The sequence below is a fragment of the Temnothorax longispinosus genome, chromosome 7, assembly GCF_030848805.1.
Source record: "Temnothorax longispinosus isolate EJ_2023e chromosome 7, Tlon_JGU_v1, whole genome shotgun sequence".
NCBI lineage: Eukaryota > Metazoa > Arthropoda > Insecta > Hymenoptera > Formicidae > Temnothorax > Temnothorax longispinosus.
Genome location: NC_092364.1, coordinates 1,092,537 through 1,112,674, shown reverse-complemented (window position 1 = coordinate 1,112,674; position 20,138 = coordinate 1,092,537). Strand labels below are relative to the sequence as shown.

Sequence of the window (20,138 nt, the reverse complement as noted above, 5' to 3'; positions counted from 1 at the left end):
TTGACATTTCAGCAATCAGTTTGATCTACATAATTATTTTGATGGCGTAACAAAATTATTTTGTCAGATCTGTATCTAGCAAAATTTTTAGATACTTCAGCAAAACCGTTCATTCCGTGATATGAATTGCTCATTACATTTTTATAGTATATGGAAAAATAATCGGCTATTTTATATCTGCAGTTAAGTTAATCGCGTAAAAAAGACTTTTTTTAAATTAAAAATTATTTCTTTTAAATAAATCTATAAATATCGATTGTAGTTTGCAGTGTTTGTGTCTGCCAAATGCACTATCGATACCGCTATCAAGGTTCTCTCAACCGCATTACTTTTTATTATGTATCCAATTCCATACAACTCGTTTCGAATTAACTATCAAATTGTAAGTTGGTCTTTTGCTTTATGCAATTAAATAATGTAAATAATATAAAATAAAAATTTTTGATGAACCAGACTTTATACAAAATAGCTTCTTTCCAAATTTCCAACAAGACTAACCAAAAAATAAAATAAAATGTTGATACCAAAGGTGAAGCGATTATTGGAAGAGCTTCAACACATCTGTGACGGACTAGAAGATGAGAACGAAATAGCTATCATCAAGAAATATGGAAACGAAGCGAAGCGTCTTACGGGCATAATTATATGTAAGACAATGTTCTCTTGATATTTGATATCAAGCAAATTATATTGCAAAAGATTACAATTTTAGTTAAATAAATTTATTTAATCATTTTTACTTATTCTAAATAAGTCCACAGATATCATATTTTGAAATATAAAAAATATAATTAGACATATAATACCTGATCAAATGTTTTAAGATGATCATATTTCGACAAATTTTTATATAATTCCGTTATCAATAAGTCAACTGAATATGTATGTAACTAAATGTGTTGATAAAGAAGAGATATCAAATTATTTCCTAGATTTAAGAAATTATTATAAAATATATATTGCCAACGTGTGAGATAATCGTAAATATGACTAAAATATTTGGACATTGGCCAAATCTTAAAATTGGCAAAATTAGTATGAATTTTGACGCAATTTTATAATGTAAAGCAACAGTTCATTAATATTTTTATTTTTTTTGCTATTAAAAACTACTTATATTTTTTAAGGAATAGATTTTATAAGGTAAAATTATTAATCATTGTGAGAAGTGTACTCGGTCACTTTTAATAACTTAAATTCTATATAATGCAAACAATTTAAATTTACTTTTTGCCAGTAAACAACATTTTCAACCAAATTGCTATAACCCAGTCGTGATGCAAATATAAATGAGGTCATTCTATCTCCATCTTCTTTGAGATTAATTTTCTTACACTTATAACGATAATAAATAAAAATATATATCCGAATTATATCTGTCCATATGACAAATAATAAATACACAGAATAAAAATATATTTTTGCTTTAACGTATTTATTGTTATTTTAATTACCATAGGATTTTACAATCAGCCCAATACTGGGTCAGTGTAATAACTAATACTGGTTCAGTATTGGGCCGATTGTAAAACCCTATACATGGATATATTTTTTTAAAAAGTGCAGAAAAATTGGAACGTTAAGCAATTTAACATCCTACAGCATATGTTTTGTAAAAATACAGGGGAGAAATTAAGAATATTGAACAACTTTGAAGCGTACACCTCAAGGATATATCCAAGATATATCAACGATATATTAACGCTGTGTAACAATAAAAACAATAAATTATATAACTATTTTTTTAAACATTCCTAGTGTTTTACCTCGGCAACCTTGCTGCTGCTACTTTATGGTCAGTTTACCGTTCATTCCTGGTGTTGTCTTCATAAACATATCTCAAATATATCACCTCGTACAAAAGAGAATGCCTGTGTATTATGTTAATCAAGAAAAATATGGTTATTTACTCTTACTGCACGTCTATGCAGTCATGCTTATAGCAGGAGCTGTAATAACAGCAACAGGAATGATGCTCTTTGGCTACTTTAAACATGCCTGTGGAATGTTTAAAATCGCCAGGTAAAAAAAATAAATGTGAATGAATGTAACAGTTGCGTAATTACGAAAAATTTGTTGAAAATTATTCTCATTTAGCACAAATTTACACATGAAAATAATGTTGCTATCGTATTGAAGTCACTTTTGTTACCATACGTATATGTTATATAAATACGAATAAACTTTTCTTTAAGGTAATAAATTGTTTGTGCAAAACCTTTTTTATTAACAAAATTGAAAATTGTGTTTATAAGAAAAAAATTTCGTGAAACATTATATTTTTATCTTTAATAAACGCATCTCATTATTGCAACAATAGCTTTTTGATGGTAGAACTGATGATGGAATTAATGTTATTTAATTTGTTGATAAAATGTTTTATAGATTAAAAAAAATATTTTTACCAACAAATTAATTTTTTAAGAAGTTTTTTTCTTTCCAAGTAACAATAACAAAATGACAAAAAGTACGTTATACTAGCAAATTATTTTTTCTATGTAATTATATTATATGTAGACTATATAATTATAAGAAAATTATTTATAGTTACCGCATCGAGAAAGCATTGATGACAAATATAGTAAAAAAGAACGAGATTAGCTTAAAGGACGAGGTTATAATGTATAAAGAAATGATTCTGGCGGTAGATATTCATCGTAAAGCTATCAAGTTAGTATTTATCTATACTAATAGTAATATAATAGAAATAATAATATTTTATGTTTTTTAAAGGTTCTCTGAGGGTCTATTAGATAATTTCCAAAGATCATTCTTTCTTTTAATAACACTTGGTGTGATTTGTTTGAGTCTCAATCTTTATGGAGTGAGTTCTCGCATTATTATTAGACATATTTTGGTGTGAACAGTGTCATATTTTACGATATCAAAATTACCGAGATTTTATACAATTTCGAAAGATCTGTATACGTAGGAAGAATTTTTTTGTAACTTTCTGTATTATGTAAACTTTTCAATGTGTTACGAAATGTAAATTTTTGAATATATTGCGATATGTGTCCACACATGATTCGAATTATATTTCAGTTTTCTACGACACTTGGAGATAATATCGAAGACTGTACAATACACCTTTTAATTGTAGGTGTACTCTTTGTAATCTTATTTATATTCAATTATGCCGGGCAAGAAATTACAGATCACAACGACCACGTATTCTCCACAGCGTAAGAGATAATACATGCTACAAATGTATTCTTTATTATTTAATTATTTAGATGCATTTCTCTTATGCAGTTTTTAATTCACACAGTTACAATGTTCGGTGGTACATGGCACCATTACACGTACAAAAACTAATATTGTTTCTCTTACAAAGAGGTAGCAAAACTGTCAACTTACATCTAGGCGGAATACTTATAATGTCTTTAGAATGTTTTGCTACGGTAAAAATTTATGTTGTATATTATGTATAATATTTTGTGAATATTTATTTGTGATTTACGACATATAAGAGATATATCATTCTAGCTAACGAAGGCATCGGTATCTTATTTCACCTTTGTGTATTCCACGCAAGAGTGATGCGATTATATCCAACAACTTGTTATTTCCGTATAGAAAATAGGTTTAAATGTAAATTTATTGTATTATGTACTACAATTCTTTTGGATAAAATTATCAAGAATATATAATGTTTCTTACTTTTGAAATCATAACGCGCGCTGTTTCTGTAACGTAAGTATACCTAGGTATATAGAGAAGTATTTTGATTTATATATTGACTGGATTATGCTTAACAATTATGAAATATTTTTCATTTTTACGTAATGTTAATTTGAATAAAAAAAACTTGAAACATTTTCACATTAAAACGAGTAAAACACAAAACTTACACGAAATAATATATACCGTATGTCTTACTAATTGTAAGTGTCCGCACTTCCATCCGTTACACCGTTTGGATAGTCGACTCACAAATTTATAGTTTTCAGGTCCTAATAATCGACGTACATATTCAGACGCGTGTCGTTTCTCGCTAAGTGATGATCTGCATCAACTGGCATTTTAGCTTCAATCGTATTCTTTTGCTCTCGATTGGCTTATGGCCTTATGAAACGATCAAAATTTGTTCAGCTTCAGTTATCGTTGTTTTTTGGTATCTTGATTAGTTGTATTCCATGTACATACGTTCATTTTTTTAATCGTGGCTCTGAAATAAAAATATCTGAAATAAGTATCCGTTCACGCTCTATATTTTTAAATATGATAAAAATAATTTAATGTTATGTTTGCTGTTAACTTCATTTTTGTCCATATAGCATCAATGCGTCGCTCGATTTATATCGATTTAAGGCTAAATTTGTTTAGCCTTAAAAAGAATTTAATCACGATAAAAATCAGTTTTATGAGGTATGTTTTATGCCTGGCGTTTTCGAAGTAACATAAAATTGATAATAAATATTGGTATAGAAGAATATTCTATGTACGCCGGAAGTTGAATATTATGATGAAGTATTAAGTTATCGTTACATATCACTTGAAAGCGCTTGGCTGGATCAGAGTTAACATAGCATAACATAAAATCTATATTGCATAATAATTATAAATTTTTTGTTACATTGTTGTGTTCGAGAGAAGGCGATTATTGCATTTCCTGTTAATTAACACACACAAACTTTTTATGTTTTTAGTAAATTTATTAATTGTAGCTTGTAGTATTTCTGACTGCGGAATGTATAACGCCTGATTTTGTCATCAAAGTTCTTTCTAACGCATTATTTTTTGCTACGTATGTGATTAATTACAATTCGTTCGTGATTAACGCTGAAACTGTAAGTTAAACTGTACTTGTTCAAATAAATATCTTCTTTAACATGTAACTCTTTCGAAAATTTACAATGAGAAAACTATCAAAAAGTACGGTTGGCACTATAGGTGAACCGATTGTTGGAACAACTTAACATATCTGTAACACGTAGGTACGTTAAAAGATGAGAACAAGATCGCTATTATAACAAAATATGGGAACATCGCGAAACGTCTTACAGCTATAATTATGTGTAAGACAACGTTTATTAATATTTAATATTTTACTCGTAATAACTCGAAATACATAGTTTATAATAGTTATAAAAGTCGCGTTAATCACTTTATTACTTAAGTTAATTTATTAAGAGACGTCATGTAACTAGAAATGTCAAAAGGAGAATAGAATAAAAGTGTAATTGTCACAATATGTAAGAATTTTTGTTTCTAATTATATTATATTAAGAGTACAAAAATATATTTAATTGGTAACTGAATTGATAACAGTACGATCATTAGCTCGCATTAATTAACAGTATAAATTAATTAATGCACGAAAAAGAAATGTATAACAATATTACCTACAATTAGAAAGATAAGAAGCTATGTTTTAAAAAATTTGTTTTTTTTTATTTAGTGTTTTATGTGTGCAACATAAGTACCTACTACTTTTGTTACTGACGATTTCACTGTATTTTCTTGATGCTGTCTTACTCGCAAATGAATCTGAATCACATCGCGTTATGCAAAAAATTTTACCCAAGTTCTTCATCAGTCGAGAGAGCTATATTATTGCACTTACTTAATATTATTGCATTTTTTCGGAGCTGCCTGTACAGGAGGTACTGTATTGGTCCGGGGGGCGGGCGAGCGATCGGGGAATGTCGCTCGTCCGTTGCTTAAGATGAGGCAACCCCGATGGGAGGGCGGGTGAAGAGTGATACGGTGATTATCACTCGTTACTTATTAGGACTTCTCGCCGACCGCGGCAAGGTACGAGGGGGCCCATGGAAGGATCATTGCGTTTCCCGGGGCCCCCTCGCAAAGTACGGCGTTAGGGTCACTCGTGGTGGTTTTAGCCGGTAGGCTGCGGAGTAACGGCGGGATTCCTTACGGAGTCCCTGCTTTCCGCAGAATTCGGAACTACCCTGTCCCACCCCGGGGGCAGGGTGTCTTCCCCTCCTCGGAGGGGCTACTGGTGCTTCAAACCCCGGTGAAGCGGAGGCGCTCCCCGATCAAGGGCTTCGTCCTGACTGGTGGCCTCCGCGGATCCGCGGGGATTCCAGTAGTAGATTTCCAACACGTAAAAAAAAAAAAAGTACTGTATTGGTAGGAACAAAAATGTATCTTGTAACATACTCCAAACATGCCTGTGGAATGTTTAGAATCGCCAGGCGAGAAAATAAATGTAAAAATAAGTATAAAAATATTTTGATTGTAAGCATAATCTTATTTGGTGGTATTTAAACTATTTTATATGGAAAGAAATGATTATGTTGCAGGATAATTTATTTTCGGTAAGAATAAGTATATTATCGTGTTGTATATGTTATGTACAATATATGAAAGAAACTTATTAACACTTCTTTACATGATTTGCGAGAATGTTTAAATTTCTTAGATAATACCACTAGTATGAACATTTTGATGACTTGCAGTTTGCAATATTTCGTCTTTTATTAACAATAATTAGATATTTAAGCGGAAAACACAGACTTTTGCATAATAGACCAATAAATTTTCTTATGCTTACCTATTATGTGTTATGCAAAAATCTGTGCTTCCCGCTTCAACATGTTGGTGCGCAACCGCCAGTAGTGATGATGTTCCTTTTGGCCAACAAGCGTGTCATTCGAAAGTAGACAATGAAGTGTGAAGCCGGCGCGTGAAACGGCCATGGCGCGTCGTGAGAAAGGGTAACTGCCATGCGTTTGCGCGGACTTTGATTAGAAGATTATCAGTTTTGTGGGAAACAAAAGTTTGTTGAATGTCTGTTGGCGACGTTGGCGTCAAGTCAATCGATCGCCCGTTCCTTTCCGGCAGAAACATTAATTCGCGAGTGATTTGATTTCACAGTAGTATTTTCTCTACCACCTCACAGTGTACCTCTTTGCTGAATAAAGCAATTTAAAAATTTAAAAATTAGTACTAGGAAAATTTGAAATTTGAATACTATATCTTGTGAAAGGAAAGAAATGCTCATCGATTTCTTCTTGTGTTAGTCAGACGTGTGTCGCATAGTAATGATCAGTGTCGTGCAGCATTTTAGATATCATCGGATTCTTCTTCTTGCAGTTGGCTTATGGCCTTATCAGCAATCCAAACTCGTACAGTTTCAGCTGATGTTACTTTTCGGTATTAGTCTCAGCTTTATTGTGTCCCAGGTACATTTAAATTCGTAAACATATTTGTAATTATATTATAATTGTTTTACTTTGGTTTTTGCGATTAAAAATTCTATTTTGAATACAATTTCACGATCGTGTGTCCATCTGATGTATTTGTGTTTGTTATTTTCATAATCTTTTCGATATAGTTTATCAATTTTGCGAAAGAGTATATTATTATACAATTGCTATAATATATGATAAGAGCTAGTTACACGAAAAGAACGGTTTTGCTGAAGTATCTAAAAATTTAGCAAGATACAGGTCTGAAAACAATTTTGTTGCCATCAAAATAATTATAGTAGGTCGCTGAAGTATGATGATGCTGCAAAAAATTTTGACATTTTAGCAATCATTTTGATCTACATAATTATTTTGATGGCGTAACAAAATTATTTTGTCAGATCTGTATCTAGCTAAATTTTTAGATACGTCAGCAAAACCGTTCATTCCGTGATATGAATTGCTCATTACATTATTATAATATATGAAAAAATAATCGGCTATTTTATATCTGGAGTTAAGTTATCGCGTAAAAAAGACTTGTTTTAAATTAAAAAATTATTTTTTTAAATAAATCTATAAATATCGATTGTAGTTTGCAGTGTTTGTGTCTGCCAAATGCAATATCGATATCGCTATCAAGGTTCTCTCAACCGCATTACTTTTTATTATGACTACAATTCCATACAACTCGTTTCGAATTAACTATCAAATTGTAAGTTGATCTTTTGCTTTATGCAATTAAATAATGTAAATAATATATAGAATAAAAATTTTTGATAAACCAGACTTTATACAAAATAGCTTCTTTCCAAATTTCCAACAAGACTAATCAAAAAATAAAATAAAATGTTGATACCAAAGGTGAAGCGATTATTGGAAGAGCTTCAACACATCTGTGACGGACTAGAAGATGAGAACGAAATAGCTATCATCAAGAAATATGGAAACAAAGCGAAGCGTCTTACGGGCATAATTATATGTAAGACAATGTCTCTTGATATTTGATACATATTGCAAAAGATTACAATTTTAATTAAATACATTTATTTAATCATTTTTACTTATTCTAAATAAGTCCACAAATATCATATTTTGAAATAAAAAAAAATATAATTAGACATATAATGATCAAATGTTTTAGAATGATCATATTTCGACAAAGTTTTATATAATTCCGTTATCAATAAGTCAACTGAATATGTATGTAACTAAATGTGTTGATAAAGAAGAGATATCAAATTATTTCCTAGATTTAAGAAATTTTTAAAAAATATATATTGCCAACGTGAGATAATCGTAAATATGACTAAAATATTTGGACATTGGCTAAATCTTAAAATTGGCAAAATTAGTATAAATTTTGACGCAATTTTATAATGTAAAGCAACAGTTCATTAATATTTTTATTATTTTTGCTATTAAAAACTACTTATATTTTTTAAGGAATAGATTTTATGAGGTAAAATTATTAATCATTGTGAGAAGTGTACTCGGTCACATTTAATAACTTAAATTCTATATAATGCAAACAATTTAAATTTACTTTTTGCCAGTAAACAACATTTTCAACCAAATTGCTATAACCCAGTCGTGATGCAAACATAAATGAGGTCATTCTATCTCCATCTTCTTTGAGATTAATTTTCTTACACTTATAACGATAATAAATAAAAATATATATCCGAATTATATCTGTCCATATGACAAATAATAAATACACAGAATAAAAATATATTTTTGCATTAACGTATTTATTGTTATTTTAATTACCATAGGATTTTACAATCAGCCCAATACTGGGTCAGTGTAATAACTAATACTGGTTCAGTATTGGGCCGATTGTAAAACCCTATACATGGATATATATTTTTTAAAAAGTGCAGAAAAATTGGAACGTTAAGCAATTTAACATCCTACAGCATATGTTTTGTAAAAATACAGGGGAGAAATTAAGAATATTGAACAACTTTGAAGCGTACACCTCAAGGATATATCCAAGATATATCAACGATATATTAACGCTGTGTAACAATAAAAACAATAAATTATATAACTATTTTTTTAAACATTCCTAGTGTTTTACCTCGGCAACATTGCTGCTGCTACTTCTATCATCAGTTTACCGTTCATTCCTGGTGTTGTCTTCATAAACAAATCTCAAATATATCACCTCGTACAAAAGAGAATACCTGTGTACTATGTTAACCAAGAAAAATATGGTTATTTATCTCTACTGCACTTGTATGCAGTCGCGCTTATAGGAGGAGCTGTATTGACGGTAACAGGAATGATGCTCTTAGGCTACTTTAAACATGCCTGTGGAATGTTTAGAATCGCCAGGTAAAGAAAATAAACGTGAATGAATGTAACAGTTGCGTAATTGCGAAAAATTTGTTGAAAATTATTCTCATTTAGCACAAATTTACACATGAAAATAATGTTGCTATCGTATTGAAGTCACTTTTGTTACCATACGTATATGTTATATAAATACGAATAAACTTTTCTTTAAGGTAATAAATTGTTTGTGCAAAACCTTTTTTATTAACAAAATTGAAAATTGTGTTTATAAGAAAAAAATTTCGTGAAACATTATATTTTTATCTTTAGCAAACGCATCTCATTATTGCAACAATAACTTTTTGATGGTAGAACTGATGATGAAATTAATGTTATTTAATTTGTTGATAAAATGTTTTATAGATCAAAAAACATATTTTTACCAACAAATTAATTTTTAAAGAAGTTTTTTCCTTTCCAAGTAACAATAACAAAATGACAAAAAGTACGTTATACTAGCAAATTATTTTTTTTATGTAATAAGATTATATGTAGACTATATAATTATAAGAAAATTATTTATAGTTACCGCATCGAGAAAGCATTGATGACAAATATAGTAAAAAAGAACGAGATTAGCTTAAAGGACGAGGTTATAATGTATAAAGAAATGATTCTGGCGGTAGATATTCATCGTAAAGCTATCAAGTTAGTATTTATCTACTAATAGTAATATAATATAAATAATAATATTTTATGTTTTTTAAAGGTTCTCTGAGGGTCTATTAGATAATTTCCAAAGATCATTCTTTTTTTTAGTAACACTTGGTGTGATTTGTTTAAGTCTCAATCTTTATGGAGTGAGTTCTCGCATTATTATTAGACATATTTTGGTGTGAACAGTGTCATATTTTACGATATCAAAATTACCGAGATTTTATACAATTTCGAAAGATCTGTATACGTAGGAAGAATTTTTTTGTAACTTTCTGTATTATGTAAACTTTTCAATGTGTTACGAAATGTAAATTTTTGAGTATATTGCGATATGTGTCCACACATGATTCGAATTATATTTCAGTTTTCTACGACACTTGGAGATAATATCGAAGACTGTACAATACACCTTTTAATTGTAGGTGTAATCTTTGTAATCTTATTTCTAATCAATTATGCCGGGCAAGAAATTACAGATCACAACGACCACGTATTCTCCACAGCGTAAGAGATAATACATGCTACAAATGTATTCTCTATTATTTAATTATTTAGATGCATTTCTCTTATGCAGTTTTTAATTCACACAGTTACAATGTTCGGTGGTACATGGCACCATTACACGTACAAAAACTAATATTGTTTCTCTTACAAAGAGGTAGCAAAACTGTCAACTTACATCTAGGCGGAATACTTATAATGTCTTTAGAATGTTTTGCTACGGTAAAAATTTATGTTGTATATTACGTATAATATTTTGTGAATATTTATTTGTGATTTACGACATATAAGAGATATATCATTCTAGCTAACGAAGGCATCGGTATCCTATTTCACCTTTGTGTATTCCACGCAAGAGTGATGCGATTATATCCAACAGTAATTGTTATTTCCGTATAAAAGGTAAGTTTAAAAGTAAATTTATTGTATTATGTTCTACAACTTTTTGGGGTAAAATTATCAAGAATATATGATGTTTCTTACTTTTGAAATCATAACGCGCGCTGTTTCTAACGTAAGTATACCGATCGGTATATAGAGAAGTATTTGGATTTATATATTGACTCGATTATGCTTAACAATTATGAAATATTTTTCATTTTTACGTAATGTTAATTTGAATAAAAAAAACTTGAAACATTTTCACATTAAAACGAGTAAAACACAAAACTTACACGAAATAATATATACCGTATGTCTTACTAATTGTAAGTGTCCGCACTTCCATCCATTACACTGTTTGGATAGTCGACTCACAAATTTATAGTTTTCAGGTCCTAATAATCGACGTACATATTCAGACGCGTGTCGTTTCTCGCTAAGTGATGATCTCAACCGGCATTTTAGCTTCAATCGTATTCTTTTGCTCTCGATGGCTTATGGCCTTATGAACGATCAAAATTTGTTCAGCTTCAGTTATCGTTGTTTTTTGGTATGTTGATTAGTTGTATTCCATGTACATACGTTCATTTTTTAAAACGTGGCTCTGGTAAATATCTGTAATAAGTATCCGTTCACGCTCTATATTTTTAAATATGATAAAAATAATTTAATGTTATGTTTGCTGTTACTTCATCTTTGTCCATACAGCATCAATGCGTCGCTCGATTTATATTGATTTAAGGCTAAATTTGTTTAGCCTTAAAAAGAATTTAATCACGATAATAATGAGTATTATGAAGTATGAGTTTTATGCCTGGCGTTTTCGAAGTAACATAAAATTGATAATAAATATTGGTATAGAAGAATATTCTATGTACGCCTGAAGTTGAATATTATATGGAGTATTAAATTGTCATAATATATATCACTTGAAAGCGCTTGGCTGGATCAGAGTTAACATAGCATAACATAAAATCTGTATTATATAATAATTATAAATTTTTTATTACATTTTTATGTTCGAGAGAAGGCAATTATTGCATTTCCTGTTAATTAACACACACTAATCAAGAGATGAAAACTTTTAATTTTTTTAGTAAATTTATTGATTGTAGCTTGTAGCATTTCTGACTGCGGAATGTATAACGCTTGATTTTGTCAAAGTTCTTTCTAACGCATTATTTTTTGCTACGTATGTGATTAATTACAATTCGTTCGTGATTAACGCTGAAACTGTAAGTTAAACTGTACTTGTTCAAATAAATATCTTCTTTAACACGTAATTATTTCGAAAATGTACAATAAAAAAAAATATCGAAAAGTATGGTTGGCACTTCAACATATCAGTACCGTTAAAAGATGAGAACGAGATCGCTATTATAACAAAATATGGGAACATCGCGAAACGTCTTACGGTTATAAATATGTGTAAGACGATTAACGTTTATTAATATTTAATAATTTACTCGTAATAACTCGTAAATATATTGAGAGACGTCATGTAATTAGAAATGTTAAAAGGAGGATAGAATAATAGTGTAAGTGTCACAATATATAAGAATTTTTGTTTCTAATTATTATTTTATGTTATATTAAGAGCACGAAAATAAATTTAATTAGTAACTGGATTGGTAACAGTACGATCATTAGCTCGCATTAATTAACGGTATGAATTGGTTAATGCACGAAAAAGAAATGTATAACAATATTACCTACAATTAAAAGAATAAGAAGCTATGATTTAAAAAATTTCTTTTTTTTATGTCTTTAGTCTTTCATATGTGCAACATAAGTACTACTTTGTTACTGACAATTTCACTGTATTTTCTTTATGCTGTCTTACTCGCAAATGAGTCTAAATCACATCGCGTTATGCAAAAAATTTTACCCAAGTTCTTCATCGGTCGAGAGAGCTATATGTACTTAATATTATTGCATTTTTTCGGAGCTGCCTGTACAGGAGGTATTGATAGGAACAGGAGAATAATGCTTGTAACATACTCCAAACATGCCTGTGGAATGTTTAGAATCGCCAGGCGAGAAAATAAATGTAAAAATAAGTATAAAAATATTTTGATTGTAAGCATAATCTTATTTGGTGGTATTTAAACTATTTTATATGGAAAGAAATGATTATATATATGTTGCAGGATAATTTATTTTCGGTAGAATAATAAGTATATTATCGTGTTGTGTATGTTATGTACAATATATGAAAGAAACTTATTAACACTTCTTTACATGATTTGCGAGAATGTTTAAATCTCTTAGATACCACTAGTATGGACATTTCGATGACTTGCAGTTTGCAATATTCCGTCTTTTATTAACAATAATTAGATACTTAAGCGGGGAACACAGACTTTTGCATAATGCATAAGCATAGGAAAATTTATTGGTCTATTTTCTTATGTACAGTTATATGGACCAATCAATTTTCTTATGCTTACGTATTATGTGTTATGCAAAAATCTGTGCTTCCCGCTTTAACATGTTGGTGCGCAACGCCAGTAGTGACGTTCCTCTTGGCCAACCGTGTCATTCGAAAGTAGACAATAAAGTGTGAAGCCGGCGCGTGAAACGACCATCGCGCGTCGTGAGAAAGGGCAACTGCCATGCGTTTGCGCGGACTTCGATTAAAATATTATCAGTGTTGTGGGAAACAAAAGTTTGTTGAATGTCTGTTGGCGACGTTGGCGTCAAGTCAATCGATCGCCCTTTCCGGCAGAAACATTAATTCGCGAAGTTTTGATTTCACGGTAGTATTTTCTCTACCACCACACGGTATACTTCTCTGCTGAATAAGGCAATTTGAAAATTTAAAAATTAGTACTAACAAAATTAAAAATTTTAATACTTATATCTTGTGAAAGGAAAGAAATGCTCGTCGATTTCTTCTTGTGTTAGTCAGATATATGTGTCGTTTTTCGCATAGTAATGATCAGTGTCGCGCAGCATTTTAGATATCATCGGATTCTTCTTCTTGCAGTTGGCTTATGGCCTTATCAGCAATCCAAACTCGTACAGTTTCAGCTGATGTTACTTTTCGGTATTAGTCTCAGCTTTATTGTGTCCCAGGTACATTTAAATTCGTAAACATATTTGTAATTATATTATAATTGTTTTACTTTGGTTTTTGCGATTAAAAATTCTATTTTGAATACAATTTCACGATCGTGTGTCCATCTGATTTATTTGTGTTTGTTATTTTCATAATCTTTTCGATATAGTTTATCAATTTTGCGAAAACGTATATTATTATACAATTGCTATAATATATGATAAGAGTTACACGAAAAGAACGGTTTTGCTGAAGTATCTAAAAATTTAGCAAGATACAGGTCTGAAAACAATTTTGTTGCCATCAAAATAATTATAGTAGGTCGCTGAAGTATGATAATGCTGCAAAAAATTTTGACATTTCAGCAATCATTTTAATATACATAATTATTTTGATGGCGTAACAAAATTATTTTGTCAGATCTGTATCTAGCTAAATTTTTAGATACTTCAGCAAAACCGTTCATTCCGCGATATGAATTGCTCATTACATTATTATAGTATATGGAAAAACAATCGGCTATTTTATATCTGTAGTTAAGTTAATTGCATAAAAAAAGCTTTTTTAAATTAAAAAAATATTTTTTTAAAATAAATCTATAAGTATCCATTGTGTAGTTTGCAGTGCTTGTGTCTGCCAAATGCACTATCGATATCGCTATCAAGGTTCTCTCAGTCGCATCACTTTTTATTATATATCCAATTCAATACAACTCGTTTCGAATTAACAATGAAATTGTAAGTTAGTCTTTTGCTGTATGCAATTAAATAATAGAAATAATGTATGGAATAAATATTTTTGATAAGTCAGACTTTATACTAAATAGCTTTTTTCCAAATTTCCAACGAGACTAATCAAAAAATAACATGAAATGTTGATACCAAAGGTGAAGCGATTATTCGAAGAGCTTCAACACATCTGTGACGAACTAGAAGATGAGAACGAAATAGCTATCATAAAAAAATATGGAAACGAAGCGAAGCGTCTTACGGGCATAATAATATGTAAGACAATTTCTCTTGATATTTGATACATATTGCAAAAGATGAGTAGATTACTATTGTAATTAAATAAATTTATTTTATTATTTTTACTTATTCTAAATAAGTCCAGATATCATATTTTGAAATATAAAAAATATAATTTAGACATATAGTACCTGATCAAATGTTTTAGGACAATGATTTTTTGACAAAGTTTTATATAATTCCGTTATCAATAAGTCAACTGAATATGTAAATGTGTTGAAAAAGAAGAGATATCAAATTATTTCGTAGATTTAAGAAATTATTAAAAAGTATATGTTACCAATGTGTGTGAGATAATCGTAAAATATAATACTAAAATATTCGGACACTAGCTAAATCTTAAAATTGGCAAAATTAGATAAACTTTGACGCAATTTTATAATATAAAGCAATAGTTTATTAATATTTATTAATATTTTTATTATCTTTGCTATTAAAAACTACTTATATTTTTTAAGGAATAGATTTTATAAGGTGAAATTATAAATTATTGTGGGAAAGATACTCGGTCACTTTTAATAACTTGACACTTAAAAAAATGCGTTACTATTTTTAAATTTACTTACTTTTAAATATTTTTTAAAATAGTTTTTAAGATGTTTGACGAGGATTTAGATCAACTTTTTGATGATGACTACGTAACAAAAATTGGTTTTTGGATTTTTTTAGGAGAAATGTATTCAGAATTGTTGAAATATTTAGTTAAAATACTCATTAATTTTTGTCCGTAGTACTTTACATTTAATACAGTAAATCAATATTACTGCCTGATAAATTTTTTCAAATCATAATACTGCAGCTGCATTCATGTTTTATTTCTAATACCTCTATGAATGTTATTTTTTTTTTTTTCAATAAATCCATTGAATTCTATATAATCCAAACAATTTAAATTTACTTTTTGCCGGTAAACAAAATTTTCAACCAATTTGCTATAACCCAGTCGTTATGCAAATATAAATGGGGTAATTCTATTCTTCTTTGAGTTTAATTTCCTTACACTTATAACGATAATAAATAAAATTATATGTTTGAATATATTTGCACTTACGACAAATAATAAATACACGGAATAAAAATATATTTTTGCAATAACGTATTTATTGTTATTTTAATTACTTATATAGGGTTTTACAATCGGACCAATATTGAGTCAGTGTAATAACTAATACTGGTTCAGTATTGGGCCGATTGTAAAATTCTACATATGGGTATATTATTTTGAAAAGTGCAGCATATGTTTTGTAAAAATACAGGAGAGAAATTAAGAATATAGTGAACAACTTTGAAGCGTACACATCAAGGATATATCAACGATATATCAACGATATATCAACAATATATAACAATAAAAACAATGAATTATATAATTATTTTTTTAAACATTTCTAGTGTTTTGCTTCGGCATCGTAGCTGCTTTGCTTCTCTCATAAGTTTAGCGTTCATTCCTGGTGTCTTCATAAACGAATCTCAAATGTATCACCACATACAAAACAGAATACCTGTGTACTATGTTAACCAAGAAAAATATGGTTATTTATCTCTACTGCACTTGTATGCAGTCGCGCTTATAGGAGGAGCTGTAACGACAGCAACAGGAATGATGGTCTTTGGCTACCTTAAACATGCCTGTGGAATGTTTAAAATCGCCAGGTAAAAAAAATTAATGTGAATTAATGTAACAATTGCGTAATTGCGAAAAATTTGTTAAAAATTATTCTCATTTAGCACAAATTTACACATGAAAATAACGTTGCTATTGCATTGAAGTCACTTTTGTTACCATACGTATATGTTATATAAATACGAATAAACTTTTCCTTAAGATAATAAATTGTTTGACGTTTGTGCAAAATCTTTTTTATTAACAAAATTGAAAATTGTGTTTATCAGAAAGAATTTCGTGAAACATTATATTCTTATCTTTAGCGAACGCATCTCAATATTGCAACAATAGCTTTTTGATGGTAGAACTGATGATGGAATTAATGTTATTTAATTTGTTGATGAAATGTTTTATAGATTAGAAAAAATACTTTGCAAACAAATAAATTTTTTAAGAAGTTTTTTTCTTTCCAAGTAACAAATAACAAAATGACAAAAAGTACGTTATACTAGCGAATTATTTTTCTTCATGCTATAAGATTATATGTATACTATATAGTTATAGGAAAATTATTTATAGTTACCGCATCGAGAAAGCATTGATGACAAATATAGTGAAAAAGGTTAGCTTAAACGACGAAATTATAATGTATAAAGAAATGATTCTGGCGGTAGATATTCATCGTAAAGCTACCAAGTTAGTATTTATCTGCTAATAGCAATATAATATAAATAATAATATTTTATGTTTTTTAAAGGTTCTCTAAGGGTCTAGTTGATAATTTCCAAAAATCAATGTTTTTTTTAATAACAGCTTGTGTGATTTGTTTGAGCCTCAATTTTTATGGAGTGAGTTCTCGCATTATTATTAGACGTATTTTGGTGTGAACAGTGTCATACTTTACGATATCAAAATTACCGAGATTTTATACAATTTTGAAAGATCTGTAATCTGTACGTAGGAAGAAATTTTGTGTAACTTTCTGTATTATGTAAATTTTTCAATGTTTACAAAATGTAATTTTTTCTACATATATTGCGATATGTATATACACGCATGATAATCGCATTATATTTCAGATTTCTACGACATTTGGAGATCATATCGAAGACTGTATAATACACCTTTTAACGGTAGTTGTAATCTTTGCAACCATATTTCTAGCCAATTATATCGGGCAAGAAATTACAGATCACAATGACCACGTATTCTCCACAGCGTAAGAGATAGTAATACATGCTACAAATGTATTTTCTATTATTTAATTATTTAGATGCATTGCTCTTATGCAGTTTTTAATTCACACAGTTACAATGTTCGGTGGTACATGGCACCATTACACATACAAAAACTAATATTGTTTCTCTTGCAAAGAGGTAGCAAAACTGTCAACATACGCCTAGGCGGAATACTTATATTATCCTTAGAATGTTTTGCTACGGTAAAAGTTTATGTTGTATATTACGTATATTTTGTGAATATTTATTTGTGATTTACGACATATAAGAGATATATCATTCTAGCTAACGAAGGCATCGGTATCCTATTTCACCTTTGTGTATTCCACGCAAGAGTGAGGTGATTATATCCAACAGTGATTTCTATTTTCATGTAAAAGATAAGTTTAAAAGTAAATTTATTGTATTATGTCTTACTAATTGCAAGTGTCCGCACTTCCATCCATTGCACTGTTTGGATAGTCGACTCACAAATTTATAGTTTTCAAGTCCTAATAATCGACGTATATACACTTGTTGTCAAAAAAGTATTTTAATGACTCATGTTCATATATGATTAGTTGTGTCGTATTCAAGGTACGTTCATCCTTTTAATCATGGCTCTAGTAAATATCTGTAATAAGTATCCGTTCACGCTATATTTTTAAATATAATAAAAATAATTTAATGTTATGTTTGCTGTTAACTTCATCTTTGTCCATATAGCATCAATGCGTCGCTCGCTTTATATCGATTTAAGACTATAAATTTTTTTAGTCTGAAAATAATTTAATCACGATAATAATGAGCATTATGAGGTATGTGTTTTATGTATGACGTTTTCGAAGTAACATAAAATTGATAATAAATATTGGTATAGAAGAATATTCTATGTGCGCCTGAAATTAAATATTATGATGAAGTATTAAGTTATCGTAACATAGCACTTGAAGGCTGGATCAGAGTTAACATAGCATAACATAAAATCTATATTGTACAATAATTCTAAATTTTTTGTTACATTGTTGTGTTCGAGAGAAGGCAATTATTGCATTTCCTGTTAACACACACTAATCAGGAGATGAAAACTTTTTATTTTTTTTAGTAAATTTATTGATTGTAGCTTGTAGTATTTCTGACTGCGGAATGTATAACGCCTGATTTTGTCAAAGTTCTTTCTAATAACGCATTATTTTTTGCTATGTATGTGATTAATTACAATTCGTTCGTGATTAACGCTGTAACTGTAAGTTAAACTGTACTTGTTTAAATAAATATCTTCTTTAATATCTTATTTCAAAAATTTACAATGAGAAAAATATCAAAAAGTACGGTTGGCACTATAGGTGGATCGATTGTTGGAACAACTTCAACATATCTGTAACACGTACGTTAAAAGATGAGAACGAGATCGCTATTAAGATAACAAAATATTGGAACATCGCGAAACGTCTTACAGCTATAATTATGTGTAAGACAACGTTTATTAATATTTAATAATTTACTCGTAATAACTCGAAATACATAGTTTATAATTGTTATAAAAGTCGCGTTAATCACTTTATTACTTAAGTTAATATATTAAGAGACGTCATGTAATTAGAAATGTTAAAAGGAGAATAGAATAAAAGTGTAAGTGTCACAATTTGCAAGAATTTTTGTTTTTAATTATATTATATTAAAAGCACAAAAATAAATGTAATTAGTAACTGGATTGGTAACAGTACGATCATTAGCTCGCATTAATTAACAATATGAATTATGGTTAATGCACGAAAAAGAAATGTATAACAATATTACCTACAATTAAAAAAATAAGAAGCTATGTTTTAAAAAATTTCTTTTTTTTATGTCTTTAGTCTTTCATGTGTGCAACATAAGTACTACTTTGTTACTGACAATTTCACTGTATTTTCTTTATGCTGTCTTACTCGCAAACGAGTCTGAATCACATTGCGTTATGCAAAAAATTTTACCCAAGTTCTTCATCGGTTGAGAGAGCTATATGTACTTAATATTATATTGCATTTTTTCGGAGCTGCCTGTACAGGAGGTATTGATAGGAACAGGAATAATGCTTGTAACATACTCCAAACATGCCTGTGCAGGAATGTTTAGAATTCGCCAGGCGAGAAAATAAATGTAAAAATAAGTATAAAAATATTTTCATTGTAAGCATAATCTTAT

At 29.3% G+C, this 20,138-nt stretch overlaps 2 protein-coding genes across 15 annotated transcripts; both read left to right on the top strand.

Moving 5' to 3' along the window:
* The first annotated feature begins 731 nt into the window (after positions 1-731).
* LOC139816362 (uncharacterized) lies at positions 732-5,625 on the top strand. 3 transcript variants are annotated; one of them, XR_011732994.1, is made up of 7 exons: positions 732-2,022; positions 2,548-2,670; positions 2,734-2,824; positions 3,046-3,185; positions 3,272-3,404; positions 3,490-3,696; positions 3,954-5,625. XR_011732994.1 is itself a non-coding variant. In XM_071783859.1 (6 exons), exons 1-6 carry the CDS (start codon positions 1,793-1,795, stop codon positions 3,541-3,543), a joined length of 771 nt encoding a protein of 256 aa, XP_071639960.1. In that variant the 5' UTR covers positions 732-1,792; the 3' UTR covers positions 3,544-5,625. The 3 variants fall into 3 exon arrangements, 1 of the variants encoding a protein (XP_071639960.1); XR_011732993.1 differs by having other exon boundaries at positions 3,947-5,625; XM_071783859.1 differs by having other exon boundaries at positions 3,490-5,625.
* Positions 5,626-6,570: 945 nt separating this feature from the next.
* LOC139816347 (uncharacterized) lies at positions 6,571-18,644 on the top strand. 12 transcript variants are annotated; one of them, XM_071783827.1, is made up of 11 exons: positions 10,091-10,148; positions 10,210-13,941; positions 14,029-14,117; positions 14,718-14,837; positions 14,987-15,104; positions 16,691-16,781; positions 17,314-17,430; positions 17,492-17,582; positions 17,814-17,953; positions 18,043-18,175; positions 18,258-18,644. In XM_071783827.1, exons 2-11 carry the CDS (start codon positions 13,920-13,922, stop codon positions 18,309-18,311), a joined length of 975 nt encoding a protein of 324 aa, XP_071639928.1. In that variant the 5' UTR covers positions 10,091-10,148; positions 10,210-13,919; the 3' UTR covers positions 18,312-18,644. The 12 variants fall into 12 exon arrangements, with proteins under 12 accessions (XP_071639923.1, XP_071639929.1, XP_071639924.1 ...); XM_071783822.1 differs by lacking the exons at positions 14,029-14,117; positions 14,718-14,837; positions 14,987-15,104; ... (4 more) ...; positions 18,043-18,175; positions 18,258-18,644 and adding exons at positions 6,571-6,683; positions 7,063-7,151; positions 7,753-7,872; positions 8,022-8,139; positions 9,236-9,500 and having other exon boundaries at positions 10,026-10,148; positions 10,210-10,300; positions 10,522-10,661; positions 10,748-10,880; positions 10,966-13,980; XM_071783823.1 differs by lacking the exons at positions 14,029-14,117; positions 14,718-14,837; positions 14,987-15,104; ... (4 more) ...; positions 18,043-18,175; positions 18,258-18,644 and adding exons at positions 6,601-6,745; positions 7,063-7,151; positions 7,753-7,872; positions 8,022-8,139; positions 9,236-9,500 and having other exon boundaries at positions 10,026-10,148; positions 10,210-10,300; positions 10,522-10,661; positions 10,748-10,880; positions 10,966-13,980.
* Positions 18,645-20,138: the final 1,494 nt, after the last annotated feature.